Below are 23,066 nucleotides of genomic sequence, written 5' to 3' on the forward strand. Positions count from 1 at the left end.
CTATAGGGTCTTTATACTTTTCTCTAAGTCATTTGAATGCTAACTGTTTGACTGGGGGCATGTATATACCACGTGGGCTATTGTCATTTTTTATTTGAATGGGGCATTGTGATTACTCAAAGGAAAGACAGATTTGAGTAGGGCCATAGAATAGGAATGTGATAAGTAGCTAGATAAATACATTAGCCATATAGGCACACAACAACCCCCATTTTTTATAAGGAATGGCAGTGTCAGCAGGTATTAAGCCATGCCTTGTACACATGGCAATCTCTGCTTGACTAAAATTAAATAAAGCAGACATCATGACTTAGATAAACATGGCAACGCAGAATTGGAAAGAACTGACACCACACAAAAGACTGTTTCTCCCCTTTCCCGGTCTCCCCAGGATCACAACACTACCTAATATTGACAAGTCTCATTCTGGTCAATCAAATACTCTTGTAGTGTGATTTATGGGAGAAATATTGGGCTTGCATCATCTTTTTAAGGTTTTTCAAATTGCTTTTGGAACTGCCTCTTTCCACCATTATTCTTATAAATACTGAAGGAGTCCTAAAAGAACTACTATCCTTCCTCTTCTTCAAACAATCCATTGTATATTCTATCTGGCCTTAGAGATCAAACCAAACTCTGAAGTTTGAAAGTAGAAATGGTATTATAACAGACAACTGAGAAGAACCATCAACACTGGGCCAGATACTAAAATTTGGTTTAAAATAAGAGATGAATATTAGCAACCGATATTTTTCAGTATTGTCATTTTGCCATTGAGCTTGAGCTTAAAGAAATTGCAAAGGTCCTTTGTGCTCTTTCAAGAGTTACTTTATCATATTGGTTTTACAGACGAGAGTTCAACTTCAGTTAAGTGACTTGCTCAAGGAACTGAGGGGAACTTGAGGGGAATTTGATGCATTTCTTAATAGGGTCTTAACTTTGTGCTTCCACATCTGTCCTTTTCTGAAATCCCTTTTACTATCTGATCTCTTTCACTATCATGATTCCTTTTACTATCTGGAGAATTCTGATCACATGAGTGGGTGTTGGAAGACAAGATGTCAAACCTATTTTTTCTGTAGAATGTGAAATACATACATATAAAATGTATACAAACAAATGAGTAGAACTAAAAGTGCTTTACAGTATTACATAAGGTATTATAATCACCATGTCTTCATTTGCAAGATGCCATGAAATGTAGGACGATGTATCACCAGGTAAATGACTTTTCAGGGAAAAAAAGAAATTCTATATTCAATGCATAAGATGCATTTCATTGTTTAAAAAAGTGAAAATATGAAGCATATATATGTTATAATAAGAAGTTACCATTATATCTCCCCAACTAAAATATACATTCTTTTAAGGCTATTCAATTTTGAATGCAGACAATCTATTATCTTTTCTGTAACTAACATTGCATTTCTGAAAAACAAACTTTGATATAGTAGGAATGAAATATAAGAGGTGACATGTCTTGTATTTAGAGCTCCACAGAAATGGTGCAGTCTCTGCTTCTAAAATTAGAAAAGAAAAATTTGTCTCATTACCTTTCAGCATGTGTTTGGAGAGAAATTATAATTTCTTCCAACTCAAAACTTCTATTGTTAAAATTAAGAACAAAGTAAAATGTTCCAATTGATACAACTAATCAATAATAAAGCTCTCATTGGTGCCTTTACTCTAAGAAATAAAGAAATGTACTTGAACAATGATCAAATGGAATGACCTTGAAAGAAAGTAGTTGATAGTGGTTTAATCACTTTATCCTGAACCACTGAAAGTGAAAAGTGAAAGTGTTACTCGCTCAGTTGTGTCCAACTCTATGCAACCCCATGGACTGTAGCCCACCAGGCTCCTCTGTCCATTAAATTCTCCAGGCAACACTGGAGTGGGTACCCATTCTCTTCTCCAGGAGCGCTTCCTGACTCTGACCCATTATTTTTAGCTAAATCATTATAACAACCAACAAGCTTTTTTACTTATTAACCCCGTAAGAACTTTAAGGTTTGCCTAGAGTGGACAGAAGTCATCATTGGCCACCAATGATCAGTTCCCTTGAAAATAACAGAAATTTTATCAATATAAATTGCCTATAGTCTTTGTAAAATCACCTGAAATTTTGACAGAGAGAATCATCTTCATCATCATAAAGAGAAACAGCAGCAATAATAATAGAAAGCTAACAAGTTGCAGAATGTTTGTCAACTAAAAAAAAAAAAAGCAAGACCTAAAGTTGACAGCTCTTGCTTTACTCAGCAGACTTTCTGAGAACTTCAAACCCTGGGTGCATCCTCTCAGATCGCTCTGAGGGACTGCTCTGAAGAAGTAAGGGAGGAGCCAGGATATATAGGAGTTTTTCCAACAAAGACCAGGTACTCAGAACATCAGAAGATTATTTAAAGAAAACTAGATATCTAAGTTAATGAATTTAGAGTTTTTCCTCCTATGGGAAGATGCAAGAGTCTAGGCTCATTGAAATCATTCCTTTGATATGCACCTTAGCTGCCTAGGGCCAGTATCCTGTTCTTTCCCATCCTGAGTCCCCCCCACCCCCACCAGGATGCATCATTGTAGGTGGTTGCAAAGGCGAAATGATTGACAGTAGACAACCCATTTGTCTCCATCCTACTCCCCTCCGGGCTTACCACTGGGGCAGCTGTAGTGGCTGACGGCTTGCTGGGCTCATCATTCTTTGTTTGCTGATACGGCAGGAAACATTTTTATCCACATGTTAGAGAAACCTGGAAACCCTGGGTTTGGTGATGAAGTGAGCAAGCCTGCTGCAAGCCTGGGATGGGGATTGCACATGTGCTCCGCTTCTCCCCCTATGGGCCCAGGCCAGCTGAAATGGTAGGTTCTCCACTCTTCTACTGAGATGTTAACTCTGATCTCAGAACTACAAACCTAGGGATGTGGCTTAATAATTGGCCATGTTTCCAAGTAGAAAATGAAAGAGTCATTTGCATCTGGTTTGGAGCTTAATAGCATGCTGAAAACATTTAGATCATGTTCCACTATTGAGGAAGATTTTGGGAGAGACAGGAAGAGAAATGAAAAGAGAAAGAAAGAAGACAGCTTTGCACCATCCTGATGCATATCTGGTCTGTAACTCTATGCCAGGGGCCCTCACACCAGGGTGCTGAAAGGATGTTCTCATTACCTAATGCGGAAGACCATGCCTTTGTCCTCGGCCACTGTGTCTGAAAGACCCAGGTGCGAGCCAGAGAACTGTCCTGGGAGCAAGAGGCTTTTGCAGTAGCAGAAGGCACTATGGAAATGAAGGTAACTTGGGACTGTCAACTCAAGTTACAGGGAGCAGTAACAAAAGTCAAATCACAAGTTATTGCTTCCTTGCCACTGCTGAGTACTGCTGAACATATGGAAGCTTGGATTCTCTCTAGCCAAAAAAAGAAAAAGAAGGATAATAAGGATCCCATCAGAATAAACGCCATCTTCTCAAGCAAGAAAGCATTATTAAAATTTTGTTTTGTTGGTTTTCAGCAAAATCTGTTAAAGAGAGACCTTGGGCATCTTTGCTAAAAGTCCAGCTGGCCAGAGAAGTCTTGTGCAAGATAGACTAGTAGCTTTTGGTTTTAAATGCCTGGAAAAGTCTAGGTTTTACCAAAGCTTCAGATCAAAGGAACAATTTGATGATGAGTTCCGCGAAATGTGGAAGTTTGCCTTATACTGATTCCCTTTGGGCAATTTTGTTAATCTTTTTGGGTCTGTATTTGAGATTGTTTTCCTGGCCAATTGTTTGTTTAACTCATAAAGGAGAAAGCAGGAGGTGAGGGGTGAGGGGTCCTGGGCTTTCATTTCTTGTCAGGACCTTTAGGCAAATCAGTGACTTGACATTTTTCTGAGCCTCCATTTCATCATAAGTTGAATGAAAGATCTGAATGTGCAACATTAGGCTTCTTTGCTGTTTTAAAGACCTAATTCTTCGGTTTATTAACCCATACCGTCATTGCTTGTGTGCTTAGTCACTTAGTCATGCCCAACTGTTTGCCACCACATGGACTGTAGCCCACCAGGCTCCTCTGTGGGGGTTCTCCAGGTTCCTCTGTCTGTGGGCGTTCTGCAGGCTAGAATCCTGGTGTGGGTTGCCATGCTCTTCTCCAGGGGATTCTCCCAACCCAGGGATCGAACCCAGGTCTCCCGCATTACAGGCAGGTTCTTTACTGTCTGAGCCACCAGGGACCTGATTCTTTGATTTATTAACCCTCATCTTCATAGCCTACTTACTGACATCTTTACCCTCTTTTGTAGAGACTATAGTGCTGAGTTTTCCTCTCCTCTATTAGAAATACGATCCCAATTCTTCTGTCTGTCTTCCCAAGGACTATTTCTCTATGCTTTAATAACTTTGTTCTGATAACTGAAAAAATGCACAGCCTCAAAGTTGATAATTATGTTTTATTTGGCAGTCAAAACTGAGAACTTAAACCACTCTGAGAGACTACTCCGAAGACATTAAAGGAGAAGCCAGGATATGAACAGTTTCGTAGCAAAATCAGGCAGTGACAATATCAAAAGATTACTATTAATTAAAGAAAACCAGACATCTCAAGTTAATGGATTTAACGCTTTTCCTTTTATGGGAAGATACAAGAGTGTGGGCCCCCTGAAACCATTCCTTTGATGTGCACCTCAACTCTCTGGGGCCAGTATCCTGTGTTTTCCCATCTTGAGTCTCCTCCTTGGGGGTGTGTGTAGTAGCTGATGATTTGATGGTGGACATCCTGCCTCTATCCTGCCTTCCCTCGGGGTTCACTGTTGGGAGGGCTGTCATGAGATGCCTTGATGGCTACAACATCCTCTGTTTACTGACACTATTGCAGGAAAGTGGACCCCTTCCAGGGACCGAAACCAGGCTCTTGTCTAACACTTGGAAATGAACTGTCCAAGGAGACACATGTGCTGATAAAGCAAGAGATTTTATTGGGAAAGGGCACCTGGGTGGAGAGCAGTAGGGTAAGGGAACCCAGGAGAACTGCTCTGCCACGTGGCTCGTGGCTCACAGTCTCGGGTTTTATGGTGATGGAATTAGTTTCCGGGTTGTCTTTAGCCAATCATTCTGACTCAGAGTTCTTCCTGGTGGAGAACGCCTTGTTCAGCCAAGATGGATGCCAGAGAGGAGGATTCTGGGAGGTGGTCAGACATGTGGTGTCTCCTTTTGACCTTTCCTTAACTCTTCCAGTTCATGGTGGCTTATTAGTTCCCTGTTCCTTACCAGGACCTCCTGTTGTAAAACAACTCACGCAAATGGTTACTACGGTGCCAGGCCGGGGTGGGCAGTTTCAGTCTGTGTGCTTCCCCCAACAATATGGCAGACAGCACTTCCCCAGAGTTATGGCTCAGCGGTGCAGAGCAACACTGAAGAGAGGGCTCCAATAAAAGCCCACCTATTGCTGAAGTAAGAGGGGCACCAGGTTATCCATCACTGTGTCTGACAAATCTAAGCATCTGACCCCCTGCACATCTCTCTGTGCACCCACCTATCCCTGGGATGGAGAGGGAGCCCTGGGCTGTGAGAGCAAATCTGACCCCAGCCTCCCTCAGCCACCAGTCACCGCAGCCAGTGCCCTTACCCCAGAGACATGCCCTGTTTTCAGCTCAGCGCCTTTTTCAACTAAAGAAAAGGATTGGGTCAGCTGCCTGGGCTCTTTTAGCTCCATGAGAAATCTTCTGAGATGACCACATCTTTGAGGGCCATGTTTGCTTCAAGCAATTCTGACTGCGTTTCACATTTGTGCAGTTTGTTTTCATTTTTTTTCTCTTAATACAGAACAAAGAAACCTCTCCTTTTGAAGTCTATGCTAGAGGTGTCCTGGTTCATTTAAAAATAGCTCACTTTGTGTTTAAATCTTATTCTCCAGAGGAGAACTACTACCATTCAGATTAGTTGTCAGGCTGCCCCTCATTGGCAGATCATTAATAAACCAGTTAATAACTAAGACTGGGCCAACACTGTACTTGAGGAATTCAGTAGGAACCGGCGGGCTCAGGTTGACTCACTGGTAAGGGCAGATTTGATTCATTTTAAGTAAAACAGATTGTGAGAGAAAAACAGTATTTTCAGGTGTGGAGAATTAGCCAGACCAAATCTGTAAAAAATCTGAGAGAAATTTTTCAATATCATTTTTCATTTCCTAGAAATAGTTACTGTTATTATTATCTATTCTGTCAGACACCAATATAAATGTTTTTTTATTTGTAATACCTCATTTTATTTAACAATGGATAAGACGGGACAAGAAAAGGATAAGACATGATAAGAAAGGTCCATCTAGTCAAGGCTATGGTTTTTCCAGTGGTCATGTATGGATGTGAGAATTTGACTGTGAAGAAAGCTGAGCACCAAAGAATTGATGCTTTTGAACTGTGGTGTTGGAGAAGACTCTTGAAAGTCCCTTGGACTGCAAGGAGATCCAACCAGTCCATTCTGAAGGAGATCAGCCCTGGGTGTTCTTTGGAAGGAATGATGCTAAAGCTGAAACTCCAGTACTTTGGCCACCTCATGCGAAGAGTTGATGCATTGGAAAAGACTCTGACGCTGGGAGGGATTGGGGGCAGGAGGAGAAGGGGACGACAGAGGATGAGATGGCTGGATGGCATCACCAACTCGATGGACATGAGTTTGAGTGAACTCTGGGAGTTGGTGTGCTGCGATTGATAGGGTCACGAAGAGTTGGACACGACTGAGTGATTGAACTGACTGAAGACAGAACAGGTAGCTAAATTGACAAGTAGAAGGATTCCCTAACTATATTCTAATAAACAGATGAATGCTACAGAGCCTCCTGAGATACTTAGTCTTTGGCAGGTATTAAGAAGTCTCCAGGATGGGGACATTCACACACCTGAGTGAAGAGAGCTGAGTGTGAGACAATAGGAAATGACAAGGGCTTTAGAAAACTGAGGACTACATTCTGTAGCTAATTATTGCCAGGACGTGGATGTCTTTCCTGATCTTGTTTTTTGTTGTTGTTGTTATTTTTTTCCAATAAAATTTGGAAATCTCAATATGTATGTGACATTCCCTCTTGTTTTTAAAGCACAGACTAAACAAGAAGCAGCTGAGAGACAGATTTCTGTCCTTGGTATCCAGCTCATGACCTTTGTACTGTACTGCTCATTCATACACATCACACACTATCTTGTCACAGGGAATTTCCTAGGATGTATACAGGGAGTCCCCAGCTTTGAAATGCCTGACATGGATATCTCTTCTTTACAAATGACTGCTATGAATATCCACTCTGACTAGGGACTTATTTCCCTTCTATGCGACTCTTACAGTGCAGTGCAGGAGACCCCAGTTTGATTCCTGCATTGGGAAGATCCACTGGAGAAGGGATACGCTACCCACTTCAGTATTGTTGGGCTTCCCTTGTGGCTCAGCCGGTAAAGAATCCACCTTAAATGCAGGAGACCTGGGTTCGATTCCTGGGTTGGGAAGATCTCCTAAAGGAGGGAAAGGCTGCCCATTCCAGTATTCTGGCCTAGAGAATTCCATGGACTGTATAATCCGTGGGGTCACAAAGAGTCAGACACGACTGAGATACTTTCATTTAAATAATTTCAGTTCACTTAATGTGACTCTTTATTTCCAGTGCCTCCAAAACCTTCTCTTAACAACCAACTCAGCTATTCCATCCTCCTTGAGATAGTTTTCCCTCAGGCATGTTTTCCCTTTATTGCCTCATGGCCAGTAATGACACGGCATCCTTGAAGCTGCAGACCCATCATCCCTGGATACATTCCTACAGCTAAAGACCTTAGCTGTCATTACCATTTATCAAGAACCTGCTAAGTAACCTGATCTTGTTCACCATGCCCCAAGACTTTACTTTCCACCCTAACTGCAAAAGACTTGAACCCTCTCCAAATCTTGCAAGACCTCTACCTCAGTCCCTTTTCCTGCTACCTAAGATCTTCACTCAAGAACCATAAATTCCCATTTCGCCCTGCTCAGGAATCTCAATTTGGTTTATCCTCCACTGTTTGAGGCAGACAAGTCAAAGTGTGAAGGGGCAGTAGGGCAGGGATGGGAGTAGTGTAGACTCATCTCTGTGCAACTAACATCCAAAGCACTCTCGTCGCATAGCAACAGTATTGAACTTAGAAGATTGGTTCTGAAGCACCGTTTTGTACATACTGCTCAGGAGCAGGATGAGAGATGATTAGATTTTCCTGCCCAAGTGTCTGTCAGAGGGCAGAGACTGTGTAATCCCCTCACTTCCACAAATTCCTCTCTCTGTGAAATCTTTCTGAAGATGTATGACTTAAAAGTTTATGAGCATTTTGCATTTTATTCCCTGCTCTATTTACCTAAAATTGAGAATCTTAGATGATGTATATGCATAAAAATAGCCACTTCCAAAATATCCACATTTATAATAGGTTGCCATAAATTTTATGTGCTGTTGCATATACTTGGCAATATATGAGCCCAGATTGAGAGCCATAGGGCAATATTGTAAACTAGACTTCACAGACAGGTCTAAAAATATACTAATTTTCATGTGTAATACTATTCTCATGGAGGAATTTTATTACGAATGGTCTATCTTCAATATTCATCCCTTCAGTGCACATTTGTTGAAAAGGCAAAAGAAGTCAATCTTTATTGAGGGCTCAGAAAGTACTATGTACTTTAAATAATTTATTTCCTTCAAAGTAACATTCTAAATTGTGTGTATATATAATTTTACAAATGAGAATACTAACTAGAAAATGGCCAAATTGATAATGGGGATGTGTTCACAAAGTCAGCAGAAAAGAGCAGTTGAAACAGATCCTAAGAAAAGATGTGGAAAATGGTTTTTGGAATGAATAGTTTCATTTTATGTGTCAACTTGACTGGGTCACAGGATGCCCAGATGTCTGGTGAGGCATTGTTTCTGGGTGTGCCTGTGGGAGTGTTTCTGGAAGGAATTAGCACTTCAATGGTAGACTGAGTGGAGCCCATTGCCATCCCCAGTGTGTCTGGATATCACTCAATCCATCTGGGCCTAAAAACCAAAAAAAAAACAAAAACAGAGAGAGAGAGAAAGGGAGGGTTCACCCCTTATTGTTGGCTTGGTTGAGTTGGGACATTGTTCTTCTGATCATGGATTGAAATTTAGACCATCAGCTCCCCTCTTCTCAGACCTTCAGACTTAGACTGGAATTATACTACCCACTTTCCTGGGGTTTCCAGCTTGAAAACGGCAGGTTATGGGACTTCTCAACCTCTATAATGGTGTGAGCCAATTTTTTCTCAAAATGCATATGTGTATCTTGCATTATATATATATATTTACATATATATATATATCTACATATATATATATATATCAGATCAGATCAGTCGTTCAGTCGTGTCCAACTCTTTTCGACCCCATGAATCGCAGCACGCCAGGCCTCCCTGTCCATCACCAACTCCCGGAGTTCACTCAGACTCATGTCCATTGAGTCAGTGATGCCATCCTGCCATCTCATCCTCTGTCATCCCCTTCTCCTCCTGCCCCCAATCCCTCCCAGCATCAGAGTCTTTTCCAATGAGTCAACTCTTCACATGAGGTGGCCAAAGTACTGGAGTTTCAGCTTCAGCATCATTCCTTCCAAAGAACACCCAGGGCTGATCTCCTTCAGAATGGACTGGTTGGATCTCCTTGCAGTCCAAGGGACTCTCAAGAGTCTTCTCCAACACCACAGTTCAAAAGCATCAATTCTTCAGCACTCAGCCTTCTTCACAGTCCAACTCTCACATCCATACATGACCACAGGAAAAACCATAGCCTTGACTAGACGAACCTTTATTGGCAAAGGAATGTCTCTGCTTTTGAATATGCTATCTAGATTGGTCATAACTTTCCTTCCAAGGAGTAAGCGTCTTTTAATTTCATGGCTGCAGTCACCATCTGCAGTGATTTTGGAGCCCAGAAAAATAAAGTCTGACACTGTTTCCACTGTTTCCCCATCTATTTCCCATGAAGTGATGGGACCGGATGCCATGATCTTCGTTTTCTGAATGTTGAGCTTTAAGCCAACTTTTTCACTCTCCACTTTCACTTTCATCAAGATGCTTTTGAGTTCCTCTTCACTTTCTGCCATAAGGGTGGTGTCATCTGCATATCTGAGGTTATTGATATTTCTCCTGCAATCTTGATTCCAGCTTGTGTTTCTTCCAGACCAGCGTTTCTCATAATGTACTCTGCATAGAAGTTAAATAAACAGGGTGACAATATACAGCCTTGACAATATCCTCTTTATCTGTTTCTCTGGAGAATCCTAACACAATAGTAAAAAATGTGTTCACAATCAAAAATGCTGCTGCTAAGTCACATCAGTCCTGTCCGACTCTGTGTGACCCCATAGATGGCAGCCCACCAGGCTCCCCTATCCCTGGGATTCTCCAGGCAAGAACACTGGAGTGGGTTGCCATTTCCTTCTCCAATGCATGAAAGTGAAAGGTGAAAGTGAAGTCGCTCAGTCCTGTCAGACTCTTCATGACCCCATGGACTGCAGCCCACCAGGCTCCTCCGTCCGTGGGATTTTCCAGGCAAGAGTACTGGAGTGGGGTGCCATTGCATTCTCTGACAACCAAAAATAAGATTCAATACAATGGAAGCAGAGAGTTCTAAAAAATCAAGCTTAAGAAAAAGAACCAGACATATGCTGTTGAAACAAGTAAAGGACATGTAAATGGGAAGTAGAGTGAGAGAATGTCTTATCTTTCAGATGGGCTCCTTTTTCAGCCTTTTATTACACATGTAGTCAATAATAATAATTAAAAAATCCCAAAGCATTTTTCCCTTAAGATTCTTGAAGTGTGCTAGGAAATCAGAAGCATTTTAATATTATTTTAAAAATACTTTCTCCAACAAGAAAAAGAAAACTTTTATAAAAAGATTGAACTCTTATTAAAAGGTATAAATTAGTTTCCAATTGCATTTATTAGACTAGACTGTCTTCCAGTATACCCATAAATACTCTGAAGCTTCTATCTAGAATCTAACAGGTTAAAGCAAAGCACTACATCATCTCAGAGGCCTGAATTACAGTGGTAGACCTTTGAAATATGTGCATTTTTTTTTTTTAATTCCTGCAGACTTTATTAGAATCACATGGAGGACTGCTGCTCAAAAGCTTTTTCCCTTTAAGACCACCTTTAATCTCTAGAGTATACTTTGGCCAAGGCAGGGGAGGGTAAATGTCTACAGCCCAACAAATTTCTCATTAGCCCAACTTTCTCACCAGCTTATTTCCATTTTACAGCCACAGAAAACTTAAAGGAGTTATACGACACATTCATCTTCTCTTGAGGCCTAAGGCCTAGAACAGTCTATAGCAGTTACCACAGAAGGAGCACTTAAGGAATGTATTTATCAGGTTAGGAGTACGAGTTTCTCTGCCATGCATTTCTCAACATGCACTTCTGAGTAGTATTCTTCCATGTACAACAGGAGCAGGCTGGACAAGAATGAAACTCCAGAGTGTTGAATAGGCTAGTCTATTACATTCCACAAAAACTTCAAGGAATCACCCCCACCAACCTACCCAAGATCAAGTAATAGGCCATCTTCAATAGATTATTTGAACAAACGGTAATTAACGCACACTTCAACAGATTTATTTCTTTAAAGGAATGGATTTTGAAGAGAAAAAACATGGGGCAGAGAGGTATGGAATAGAAAATAAATACAAATGTAAGCTGTTTTACTAATTGCTTTATAACCACAAACTAGTACAGAGAATGCCCTGTACAAAACACAACAAAGGTTCAAAGATGGAGATGTTCCCTTAGGCAAGGCTGAAGACTTCAGTCTCTGGTATTTGGAATTTAGGCTGCAGTCCTTGTTTTTGGATGGATCACTGGGTGTGTGGCACAGTCCATGCTTTTAACCAGATTTGAACAGGAGAATGGCCACTTGGCCCAGGTAGAAGTAGATGAAGTGTTTGGTTTCATGTGTCACATAACTACCGAAGTTCCTCCCCACGATGCAGTGCCAGGTGGGGTTGTACTTCTTGTCAAACTCCTTCTTGATATGGGCCGCAATGTCCTTCTCTATATTATACTTTTCCAATGCCTGAGTAGCACACTCCACCGAGTCCTGTTGCATCTCCTCCGACATATCGGCATTCTTGATTACGGCCTTTCGGTCACACATGGTTACCAAGTAGCAGGGGCTGGCCGACTGCAACGGTCTCCTGGGGGAGGGGCTGGCGAAGCTCACACCCGCGTAGAGAGGCGGTCGCTACCGAAGCCGTGGCGCATCTAAGGAGCCTGAAATATGTGCATTTTTTAAACAGCTTTGTCAAGGTATAATTTACATACCATAAAATTCACTCATTGCACATATACAATTCAGTAATTTTCAGTGAATTTATAGAGTTGTGCAACAAACCCCACAATCCAGCTTTGAACATGTCTACCAATATAAAACATTCCCTCATACCTGTCTGTAGTCAATTCCCATACCCAGCCTTAAGCAACCACTGACTACTTTTTTCCTCTATAGATTTATGTTTTCTAGAAATTTCATGAAAATGGAATAATGTGATATGTAGTCTTTTGAGGCTGGCTTTTTCTACATTGCATAATATTTTTGAGGTTCATTGATGCTGTAGTATGTATCAAAAGTTCATTTCTATGTGTTGATGAATAGTATTAGATTGGTTCCATATTTTGCTTATTGGTTTGAATCACTTTCAATTTGAGGCTACTATGATAAGGCAATGGCACCCCACTCCAGTACTCTTGCCTGGCAAATCCCATGGATGGAGGAGCCTGGTAGGCTGCAGTCCATAGGGTCGCTAGGAGTCAGACACGACTGAGCGACTTCACTTTCACTTTTCACTTTCATGCATTGGAGAAGGAAATGGCAACCCACTCCAGTGTTCTTGCCTGGAGGATCCCAGGGATGGTGGAGCCTGGTGGACGGCCGTGTATGGGGTCGCACACAGTCGGACACGACTGAAGTGACTTAGTATAGCATGATAAAGCTCTGATAAACTTTTATACGCAAGTTTTGGGGTGGACATAGGTTTTTATTTCTCATGGGTAGATACCCAGGAGTAGAATTGCTGGGTTGTATGGTCGTGGACAGTGGAGCCTGGAGGGATATGGTCCATGGGGTAACAAAGAGTCAGATACCACTGAATGACTGAGTGCACACATACAGAGTAAATGTATGTTAAGTTTTAAGAAATTACTAAACTTTTAAAAATGGGAGTATACCAATTGATATTCCCACCGGGAATGTGTAAGTGTTCATGTTACTCCATAATTTCTCTAACACTTATTGTCATTATTTTTATAGCTATTCTAGTGAATATGCATTGGTCTCTGTGTGTGTTAGTCACTCAGTCATGCCTGACTTTTTTCAGCCCCACGGACTGTAGCCTTCCAGGCTCCCTTATCCATGGAATTCCAGGCAAGAATAATGGAATGGGTAGTCATTCCCTTCTCCAGGGGATCTTCCCAACCCACAGATCAAACCCAGATCTCCTGCATTGCAGGCAGATTCTTTACTGTCTGAGCCACCAGAAAAGCCTATGTGTTGGTCTCTGGTTCAGATTTTAATTTGCATTTCCCTACTGATCATTTTTTATGTTGCATTAAGCCATTCATGTGTCTTTCGTGGAATTTAATTGCTTAAATTAATTTTTTGGGCTCCTTTACAGTCAGGAAGATTATTCTCTTATAGCAGTGGTCCCCAACCTTTTCCATACCAGGGATTGGTTCTGTGGAAGACAATTTTTCCATGGACCAAGATAGGGGTTTCAGAATGACTCAGTTCAGTTCAGTTCAATCACTCAGTCATGTTTGACTCTTTGCACCCCATGCACTGGGCACACCAGGCTTCCCTGTCCATCACCAATTTCCAGAGCTTGCTCACACTCATATCCATTGAGTCGGTGATGCCATCCAACCATCTCATCCTCTGTCTTTCCCTTCTCCTCCTACCTCCAATCTTTCCCAGCATCAGGATCTTTTCCAGTGAATCAGTTCTTCACATCAGGTGGCCAAAGTATTGGAGTTTCAGCTTCAGCATCAGTCCTTTCAATGAATTTTCAGAACTGATTTCCTTTGGGACTGATGGGTTTGATCTTGCAGTCCAAGGGACCCTCAAGAGTCTTCTCCAGCACCACAGCTCAGAAGCATCAGCTCTGCAGCGCTCAGGATGATTCAATCATGTTGGATTTATTGTGCACTTTATTCCTATTATTATTATGTCAGCTCGACCTCAGATCACCAGGCATGAGATCCTGGAGGTTAGGGACTCCATCTCAGATCACCAGGCTTTAGATCCTGGAGGCTGGGGACTCCATCTCAGATCACTAGGCTTTAGATCCTGGAGGGTGGGGACTCCATCTCATAAAATAATAAGAGTGCTTTTAGGTTCTAATTTTTTTTTTCTAGTGTGTTTGTTTGTCTTTTCATTTTCTCAGTGATGCTTTTTTAAAATTCAAAAGTTTTTAATTTTGAAACAGTTCAGTTTCTTTAAGATTTTGATTTTGGTGTCATGTCAGTGTCCCTTTGTAACAAAGATTTTCTTCTAGAAGTTTTATAGTTTTTGTTTTTCATGTCTGGATGTCCAGGGTTTTTTTAATCCATTTATCAAATTGATGGACACTTGTGTTTTTTCCACCTTTTGCCTATTATAAATATCGGTGCCGTGTACCATTTGTGTACACACTTTTTTGTGGTCATGCTTTCATTTCTCTTGGGTATATACCTAGGAGAAATTCCAGGGTTATAAGATAACTCTGTGTTTTGAGGAATTGCCACAATATTTTCCAAAGCAACTGCACATTTTACATTTCTATCAGCAATGTATGAGGGTTCCAATTTCTGTATATCCTCACCAACCCTCATCTGATTTCATTTATTATCTCCTTTCTATCTAGCCATCTCTGCTGCTGCTGCTAAGTCACTTCAGTCATATCTGACTCTGTGCGACCCCATGGACGGCAGCCCACCAGGCTCCCCCGTCCCTGGGATTCTCCAGGCAAGAACACTGGAGTGGGTTGCCATTTCCTTCTCCAATGCATGAAAGTGAAAAGTGAAAGTGAAGTCGCTCAGTCATGTTCGACTCTTAGCGACCCCATGGACTGCACCAGGCCCCTCCATCCACGGGATTTTCCAGGCAAGAGTACTGGAGTGGGGTGCCATTGCCTTCTCTAGCCATCTCAGTGGGTATAAAATGGTATCTCACTGTAGTTTTGACTTCTGTCTCCCTGGTGGCTAATAATGAGCATCATTTCATGTGCTTATGGGCCAGTTTTTATATCTTCTCTGGAGAACTATCTATTCAGATCCTTTATTCATTTTTAGATTGAGTTTTTTATGCTTTAAGTCATAAAAGTTTTGTGTATAGTCTAGATACAAGTATCATAACAGACATGCTATTTGCAAATGTATTCTCCTATTGTCCTCCCTGATAGCTCAGTTGGTAAAGAATCTGCCTGCAGTGCAGGAGATCCTGGTTCGATTCCTGGGTTGAGAAAATCTGCTGGAGTAGGGATAGGCTACCCACCCCAGTATTCGTGGGCTTCCCTTGTGGCTCAGCTGGTAAAGAATCCACCTGCAATGAGGGAGACCTGGATTCAGTCCCTGGGTTGGGAAGATCCTCTGGAGAAGGGGAAGGCTCCCCACTCCAGTATTCAGGCCTGGAGCATTCCATGGACTGTACAGTATGTGGGGTCGCAGAGTCAGACACGACTGAGCGACTTTCACTTCACCCTCCTATTCTCAAGGTTGTCTTCTCACTTTCTTTGTGGTGTCCTTTGGAGCACAGAAGTTATTTTTTATGTTTTTGACTTTGATGTTGTTCAGTGTATCTTTTCTTTTGTTTCTTATGCTTTTAATGTCATATCTAAGAAAGTTTTGTCTAACCTGAGTTTGTGAAGATATACTCCTATAATTTTACTCCTTTCTTTCCTCTAAGGAGGGATCCAGCTTTATTCTTTTGCATACAGATATCTAGATGTCACAGAATCATTTGTTGTAAAGACTATTCTTTCCTTCTAGAATTGTCTTAACTTCTCAGATTTTTAAATCCTTACATTTACTGGGAAAAAAAAATATTGATCTAGCTTTGTTGACATCTTTGCTCTTTAAAGATAATGTGCAGGCCAAGTAAGCATGAGATCTGTTTCCATGGAGAAGCCAACACTTGTCTTCTCCCTTACCAGGTATCTTCCTGTGTGTTGAGTCCACAAGCTTTGGCCTTCTGAATGGCACCCATTATTTCTATTCCATGCTATTCTCCCTACTTTGACATTAGTACTGAATAATTCTAAATAAAACACCACCAATTAACACCTGGGAGCAACTCTCACTTCATGTTTCAGGACAACATATTTTGGGTGATGAGATCCTTGCAAAAGCGAGAGATTGCTATTAGATAGTATGCATGATCAAGAACCAAAATGGATGAGACCAACACTGTACTATAGAAGGTCAGAAAAAAGCTGAGAGCAATTGACCTGTGACAACTCCCAGGATTCAGACCTGTTTCCTGTTTTACACAGATGCAGCCACCAGCAGACCAAGGTGCTCTAGTTATAATTTATTTACATTTATTTGTTTTCATAGAGAGGACTCATTAATGACAATGATCCTCCCTCTCTCACCTGCAAAGAGGGACAGTTATGCTAGGAAAAAGTGCCAAACCATTTTCCTGTTTCTGAAGCCCCCGGGTGCTTACTGATTCCAGGTTAAAAGTGTTTACCGGTGGCCCTGTTTGCACAATTTCTTTTACCAGTAACTTCCTAGTTTTTGCATTATTATAAATGAAAATTTCTGACTGAGAGGTTACACAGGAAAGAGAACAAAAAGATGATTCCTAAGAGAAGCCAGAGTTTTTTCATTCAGTATCTATATTGCCATCCAAAAAGTAGTGATTCAGTACAAGCTATTGGTTAATACTGTAGTGACGATAGGGTATACCCACTGACTTGGGACCGTGTCACCTCACTGATGAGGTAAAACACTCACATCCCAAACAGTTCGGATTTACCACAAGGTAGCATGTAGGTAGCACAGAGTCGGACATGACTGAAGCCACTTAGCAGCAGCAGCAGCAGCAGCACGTAGGTGGGCGGGGCCAAGATGAACCAGAAAAGAAAGACTGAATGAGAACTATTAGGCACAAAGCCTGGAACATGACTAAGGTTAGTATAGTAAGTTTCCATTATTAATACTGATGAGAACAAGAAGGACAATAGTGTATCAGAAGGAAAGTGGTATTTGAGACTACTCTGAGCTGAACTGGAAGGAGAAATTCTTCTTTAACTTCCTGGAAGAGCATTTGCGAGGATTATTTCCCTCTTGAGGACACTTAATTGATCCTATAAAACTATTTAAAAAGACAGAGCTACAAAATCTAGATTACTGGAGTATCCGAAGTTTATATTTCACAGGCAGTTGAGAGAGATTTTAAAAGCCCCCGACCATAAAGTTACACCCTCCAGCTTTGTATCCTTCTTTTTCCACATAGTATCTTTTTTTTTTTAATTGAAATAATGTTAATTTACAATGTTGTGTTAATGTCTGCTGTAGAGCAAGGTGATTCAGTTATACATATATATATATATATACACACACACATACACATACATATATTTTTTCAAAACTCTTTTCCATTATGGTTTATCAAAGAATATTGAATATAATCCCCTGTGTTATGCAGTAGGACTTTGTTTATCCATTTCTATATATAATGGTTTGCATTAGCTAACCAAACTCAATCCATCTCTCTTCCCTCTCCTCCTACTTGGCAACTGCAAGTTTGCTCTCCATGTCTGAGTCTTGTTTCTATTTCATGGATGGGTCATTTGTGTCATATTTTCGATTCTAAATCTAAGTGACACCATAAGGTATTTGTCTTTTTCTTTCTGACTTACTTCACTTAGTATGCTAATCTCTAAGTCTATCCATATTACTGCAAATAGGATTATTTCATTTATTTTATGGCTTAATAGTATTCATGGGGTCGCAGAGTCAGATACAACTGAGCGACTGAACTAAACTGAGTATTCCATTGTGTATACGTACCACATATATGTATTATCTTTATCCATTCATCGCTGACACACATTTAACTTGTTTCTATGTCTTGGTGCTGCTACTGCTAAGTCGATTCAGTCGTGTCCGACTCTGTGCGACCCCATAGACGGCAGCCCACCAGGCTCCCCAGTCCCTGGGATTCTCCAGGCAAGAACACTGGAATGGGTTGCCATTTCCTTCTTCAATGCGTGAAAGTGAAAAGTGAAAGTGAAGTTGCTCAGTCGTGTCCGACTCTAGCGACCCCGTGGACTGCAGCCTACCAGGCTCCTCCGTCCATGGGATTTTCTAGGCAAGAGTACTGAAGTGGGGTGCCATTGCCTTCTATGTCTTAGCTATTATGAATCATGCTGCTATCAACTTAAGTGTACATGTATATGTTTGAATTATAATTCTGTCTAGATTATGCCCAGGAGTGAGGTTGCTGGATCATATAGCAACTGTATTTTTAATTTTTTGAGGAACCTCTATTCTGTTTTGCATAGTGGCTGAACCAACTTGCATTCCTACCAATGGTGTAAGAGGATTGCTTTTTCTCCACACCCTTTCCAGCATTTGTTATCTGTAGACTTTTAATGGTAGGCATTCTGACTGGTGTGAGGTGGTCACTCACTGTAGTTTTGATTTGCACTTTTCTGATAGTTGTGTTGAGCATCTTTTCACGTGCCTGTGGGTCATCTGTATGCCTTCTTTGGAGAAATGTCTGTTTAGGTGTTCTGTCCATTTTTTCCTTGGGTTGTTTGTCTCCACATGACATCTATGTGCTTAATTTTTAATCTTAAAGTTGTAATTCTTTTTCTGTAAAACGGGAATAATTTTTTTTATCTCCTAGAATTCTGTGAGATTTATTAACATATTATGAGTATGTTGCTCACATGTTGTAATAAGATATAATGACTAACATCTACTAGATATGACTAAATTCCCAATGAATATGGAGGTAATAGTAGACACAATTTTTTTCTTAGCTTATAGTTTCTTTTACTGACTGTAGAGACAGCTAATCAACACTAAGACCAAACAAGACAGCTAATCTACACTAACAATATCATTACCTTTTGCTTCAAATGATTTAAATTAGAACCTTGACTGTAAAGAAAAGTCAACTGCATAGCAAATCTGTCTGAAGATATGAATGAAGTTCGATAATTGTAAATAACAAATATGTCTCACTTATAACAGAACCGGGAAAGTGCTTCTAAAAAAAAATTCCATGGTCTAATAACCTTCCCCAAAAAAGCTGCTTTGGGGTCACTCTGTAATAAAAATGCAATGGCACACAGCATTGCAGTGAACAATTGACAAATTTGAACTTTCCCCATAATGGGGAGAATTTCTTTGTTTTTGAGTATTTGTATTTTTATGTCTAGAGGCAGTCATATGCCCTTGGACTCACCAGTAGGCATGTTGAAATGTCTATCTGGAAGTCAGTAACATGAAGAAGCAGGCTTCCCTGGTGGCTCAGAGGTAAAAAATCTATCTGCATTGCAGATCTGCATTTCAGGAGACTGCCTGCAATGCTGGAAATGCAGGTTTGATCCTTCGGTTGGGATGATCCCCTGGAGAAGGAAATGGCAACCTACTCCAGTATTCTTGCCTGAGAAATCCCATGGACAGAGGAGCCTGGCGGACATGACTTAGCAACTAAACCACCACCACCAACAGGAAGAAGCAAGAGCCACAGAAAGGCACTTGGCAGTTGTGCTGGATCCAGATTGTATGCTCTACCCAGATTCACTCGTCCATGCGGTAATATAATGAAAACTGTTACTTGGGTTTTGTTTCCAGTAGACTTATATCTATACCAGGGGTTCAGATTCTTTTGGCATAGAGCTTCAAAAAACCTTCCTGAGTGATAGAAGTGTCAGTAAGACCCTTTGGACCACATGTGAGTTTATGTTAACAAGGCTCCTAGCTGTCTTTGGGATGGAGGTTAATTGCCAGAAACAAGTCCTACCCCCTAACACCCAGAGAGGGAAGTGTGGCTGGAGATTGAAGTCAATCAAATTGCCAATGATTCAATCAATCTTGCTTACATAATAAAAGCTAGATTAAAAACTATGAACAATGAGGCTCTTTAGCTTCCTGGATAGTGAATACATTAACATACCAGGAGGGTGGCACTCCCTGGTGCTATAGAGAAAAGATGCCCCCTCTCCCGTCTACCCTGCCCTGACTTCCGACTGTGTCTCCAAAGTTTGGCTGATCCCAAGTTGCATCCATTATGATATACCTGTAATTATAAAGTGCAGCATTTTCAGTGAGTTCTGTGAGTCTTTCTAGAGAATTATAAAACCTGATGGGCATCATAGGAACACCCACTTTGGAGCCAGTTTGTCAGAAATGTGGGTGGACCCCAGGACTTTCACTCATCTGAGGGGAGGACAGTCTTATAGGACTGAGTCCTTAACCTGTGGGATCTTATACTCAATCCCGGTAGTTCTAGAATTAACACCTTGCCCTTAGCTTGTAGGATTTGGGCTAACTCTAGGTCATTAACATCAGGCCTGAGCAGAATTGTAGCATGCCCAGGTAAAGTGGGCAACTGGAAACCACGTGCCTTCTCCAGGACTCAGATTCTGGCTTATTCTGTCCTTGAAACACCCCCAGTGATGCCTTACATTGCTCCTGCTCCCTCTAACAGTACTCCTCCTTATCTCTGCCTTTCCCAGTAGTGCACACTGGGTTCCAGCACGGCCTCCATTTGTAACCCCTCCCCAGTGAGTGCTGCAGGAGCATCGGAACTTGGATTCAAACCTATCAGACTCATGAAAACTTTGATTTCTCTAGTGGTTGCATGGAGGTTCTAGATAATACAACCTCAGTGTCTTTCAGGATGTCTTTCACCAAGAAGGAATAAGCAGGTAAACCACCCATGCTGCCTGCCACCAAGGAATTTTACAACATGCAGTGTTTGCTTATAACCTCTCTAGAGACATCCCATGTATTTAAATAAACACTGAGGCTCTGTGTGAAATTTTAGCCAACTCAGCAATGCACTGTGTGCTCACCCACTGAGTCATATCCAACTCTTTGAGACCCCATGGGCCGTAGCCTGCTAGGTTCCTCTGTCCATGGGATTTTCCAGGCAAGAATTATGTCTTCAGCATTGGCAGGCAGATTCTTTACCACTGCAATACCTGGGAAGCCCCACTAATGCACTGCTCTCCTGTTTTTCTTTTCTAGTCCTGCTTTCCAGGATTGCACCCACCCTTACTGCATTAGAATGTAAGCTTTTCCTTAGACTTTGTTTTCTAGGAAACCTGAAATAAGACAGATGTGTAGTTAGCAAAATCCTGCACTAAAAGGATCTGTGGCTGCTGGTCTGCTTGTTGTATCCCATGTCTCGTATCTGCAATGTGGACTGTAATACTTGTGCCAGCTTCAGATACAGGGTAGGCTCAGGTGGAATCATCTGAAAGTATATTTGGGCATTACCCCTGTTTGTATAGCACACAAACATGTTTTTATGCCCCTTTTAGAAATGTATTTGCAGCTAATAATCCTATCTCATATAAAAATAATTTAAAATTACATGCATTATAAGTCACTAAAACCTTCCTATTTGGGAGGTGATAGGATGTCTTTATTATGTAATGATAATAATGGTTGATGGCTGATGTGTTTGTTTTATTTGACAAAGTAAAAATTGCCCTGATTTTCTAAAACAAACTGCCTCCCCCCAAAAGTGTTTATCAAATTCAAAAGCTCTTGAAACCACTAGATTTCCCCATTAAAGGACAGGTCCTAACTATCTATTCTTTGGCTTTTCTTTGACCCAAATATAAGACCCACTGAGCCTGCCATTTTCCACAGCTATGAAAGGAGTAATTAATTGGGGGCTTAGGGACTGTTAGTGAACCAGTGAGGGTGAATAGGTTTCTTGTTAGATACTCATTGGGGATACAACAGGGAAATTATTCACTAGATTGAGACTATGAAAAAAAATTATAGAAGACATCTTTTTCACACAGCCACCATCTCTTCCTACATAACTCATGTAGAAATCAGTTACACTGTAAAATATCAGATAATCAGGTCACCTGTGTCTAATGTTAATAGGACAGTACATTTTCTGAGTCCATATCTTCCAGAGCTCTTCTGCTAAATGAGACTATAATTGCTTTCTTAAGCGCGCGCGCACACAAACACACACACACACACACTTATTGGGGAACCAAAGGAGGGAGATTTCTGGCCATAGTGGAGTGAAAAGTAGGCTAATATTCTCCTAACAAAAAGCATAAAACTGGACTAAAGAATGCAACCATTTCAGTGCTCTGGAAATTGACCGCAAACAAAGGCAAATGACAAATTGAAAAGGGTTTCTTTAGGGAAAACTGCTAGAACTTCAAGTGAGAACAGTGGGAATCTTCAGTTGAGATGCCTGTAGCTGTACCCATCTACTCTCTGGCTCCAGCTTACTTGGTGCTAGTGTATTATCTGGAGGCAGCCAGCTGTAAAAACCAGCAGCCATGGTTGGTTGACATGATTTGGAGCAGAGAAAGTCCATACCTAGCAGTGTTGTCCGGAGAAGGCAATGGCACCCCACTCCAGTATTCTTGCCTGGGAAATCCCATAGACAGAGGAGCCTGGTCGGCTGCAGTCCATGGGGTTGCGAAGAGTCAGAAATGACTGAGCGACTTCACTTTCACTTTTCACTTTCATGCATTGGAGAAGGAAATGGCAACCCACTCCAGTGTTCTTGCTTTGAGAATCCCAGGGACTGAGGAGCCTGGTAGGCTGCCGTCTATGGAGTCACACAGAGTCGGACATGACTGATATGACTTAGCAGCAGCAGCAGCAGTGTTGTCGATGAAAGAAAGAAACCTGATCGACAACAAAAGAGCTCTGCTTGCCCGAGGTTGCAATCTCAATGAGAATGGTAGACCAGCCATAAATTTTAAAAAGAGCTCTTAGTGAAAGTCATAGAAGAGATTTAAATGCTCTTCACACATCCTGTATTCATACTTTTCTGACCACTGCTCCAGCACTTGTG

The 23,066-nt window shown here is 41.3% G+C and overlaps 1 protein-coding gene across 1 annotated transcript; it reads right to left on the bottom strand.

Moving 5' to 3' along the window:
- Nucleotides 1-11,604: 11,604 nt before the first annotated feature.
- Nucleotides 11,605-12,280, bottom strand: LOC102287714 (dynein light chain 1, cytoplasmic). Its single transcript, XM_005895777.3, has one exon. It carries the CDS (start codon nucleotides 12,162-12,164, stop codon nucleotides 11,895-11,897), a length of 270 nt encoding a protein of 89 aa, XP_005895839.1. The 5' UTR covers nucleotides 12,165-12,280; the 3' UTR covers nucleotides 11,605-11,894.
- Nucleotides 12,281-23,066: the final 10,786 nt, after the last annotated feature.

The sequence above is a fragment of the Bos mutus genome, chromosome 20, assembly GCF_027580195.1.
Source record: "Bos mutus isolate GX-2022 chromosome 20, NWIPB_WYAK_1.1, whole genome shotgun sequence".
Taxonomy (NCBI): Eukaryota; Metazoa; Chordata; class Mammalia; order Artiodactyla; family Bovidae; genus Bos; species Bos mutus.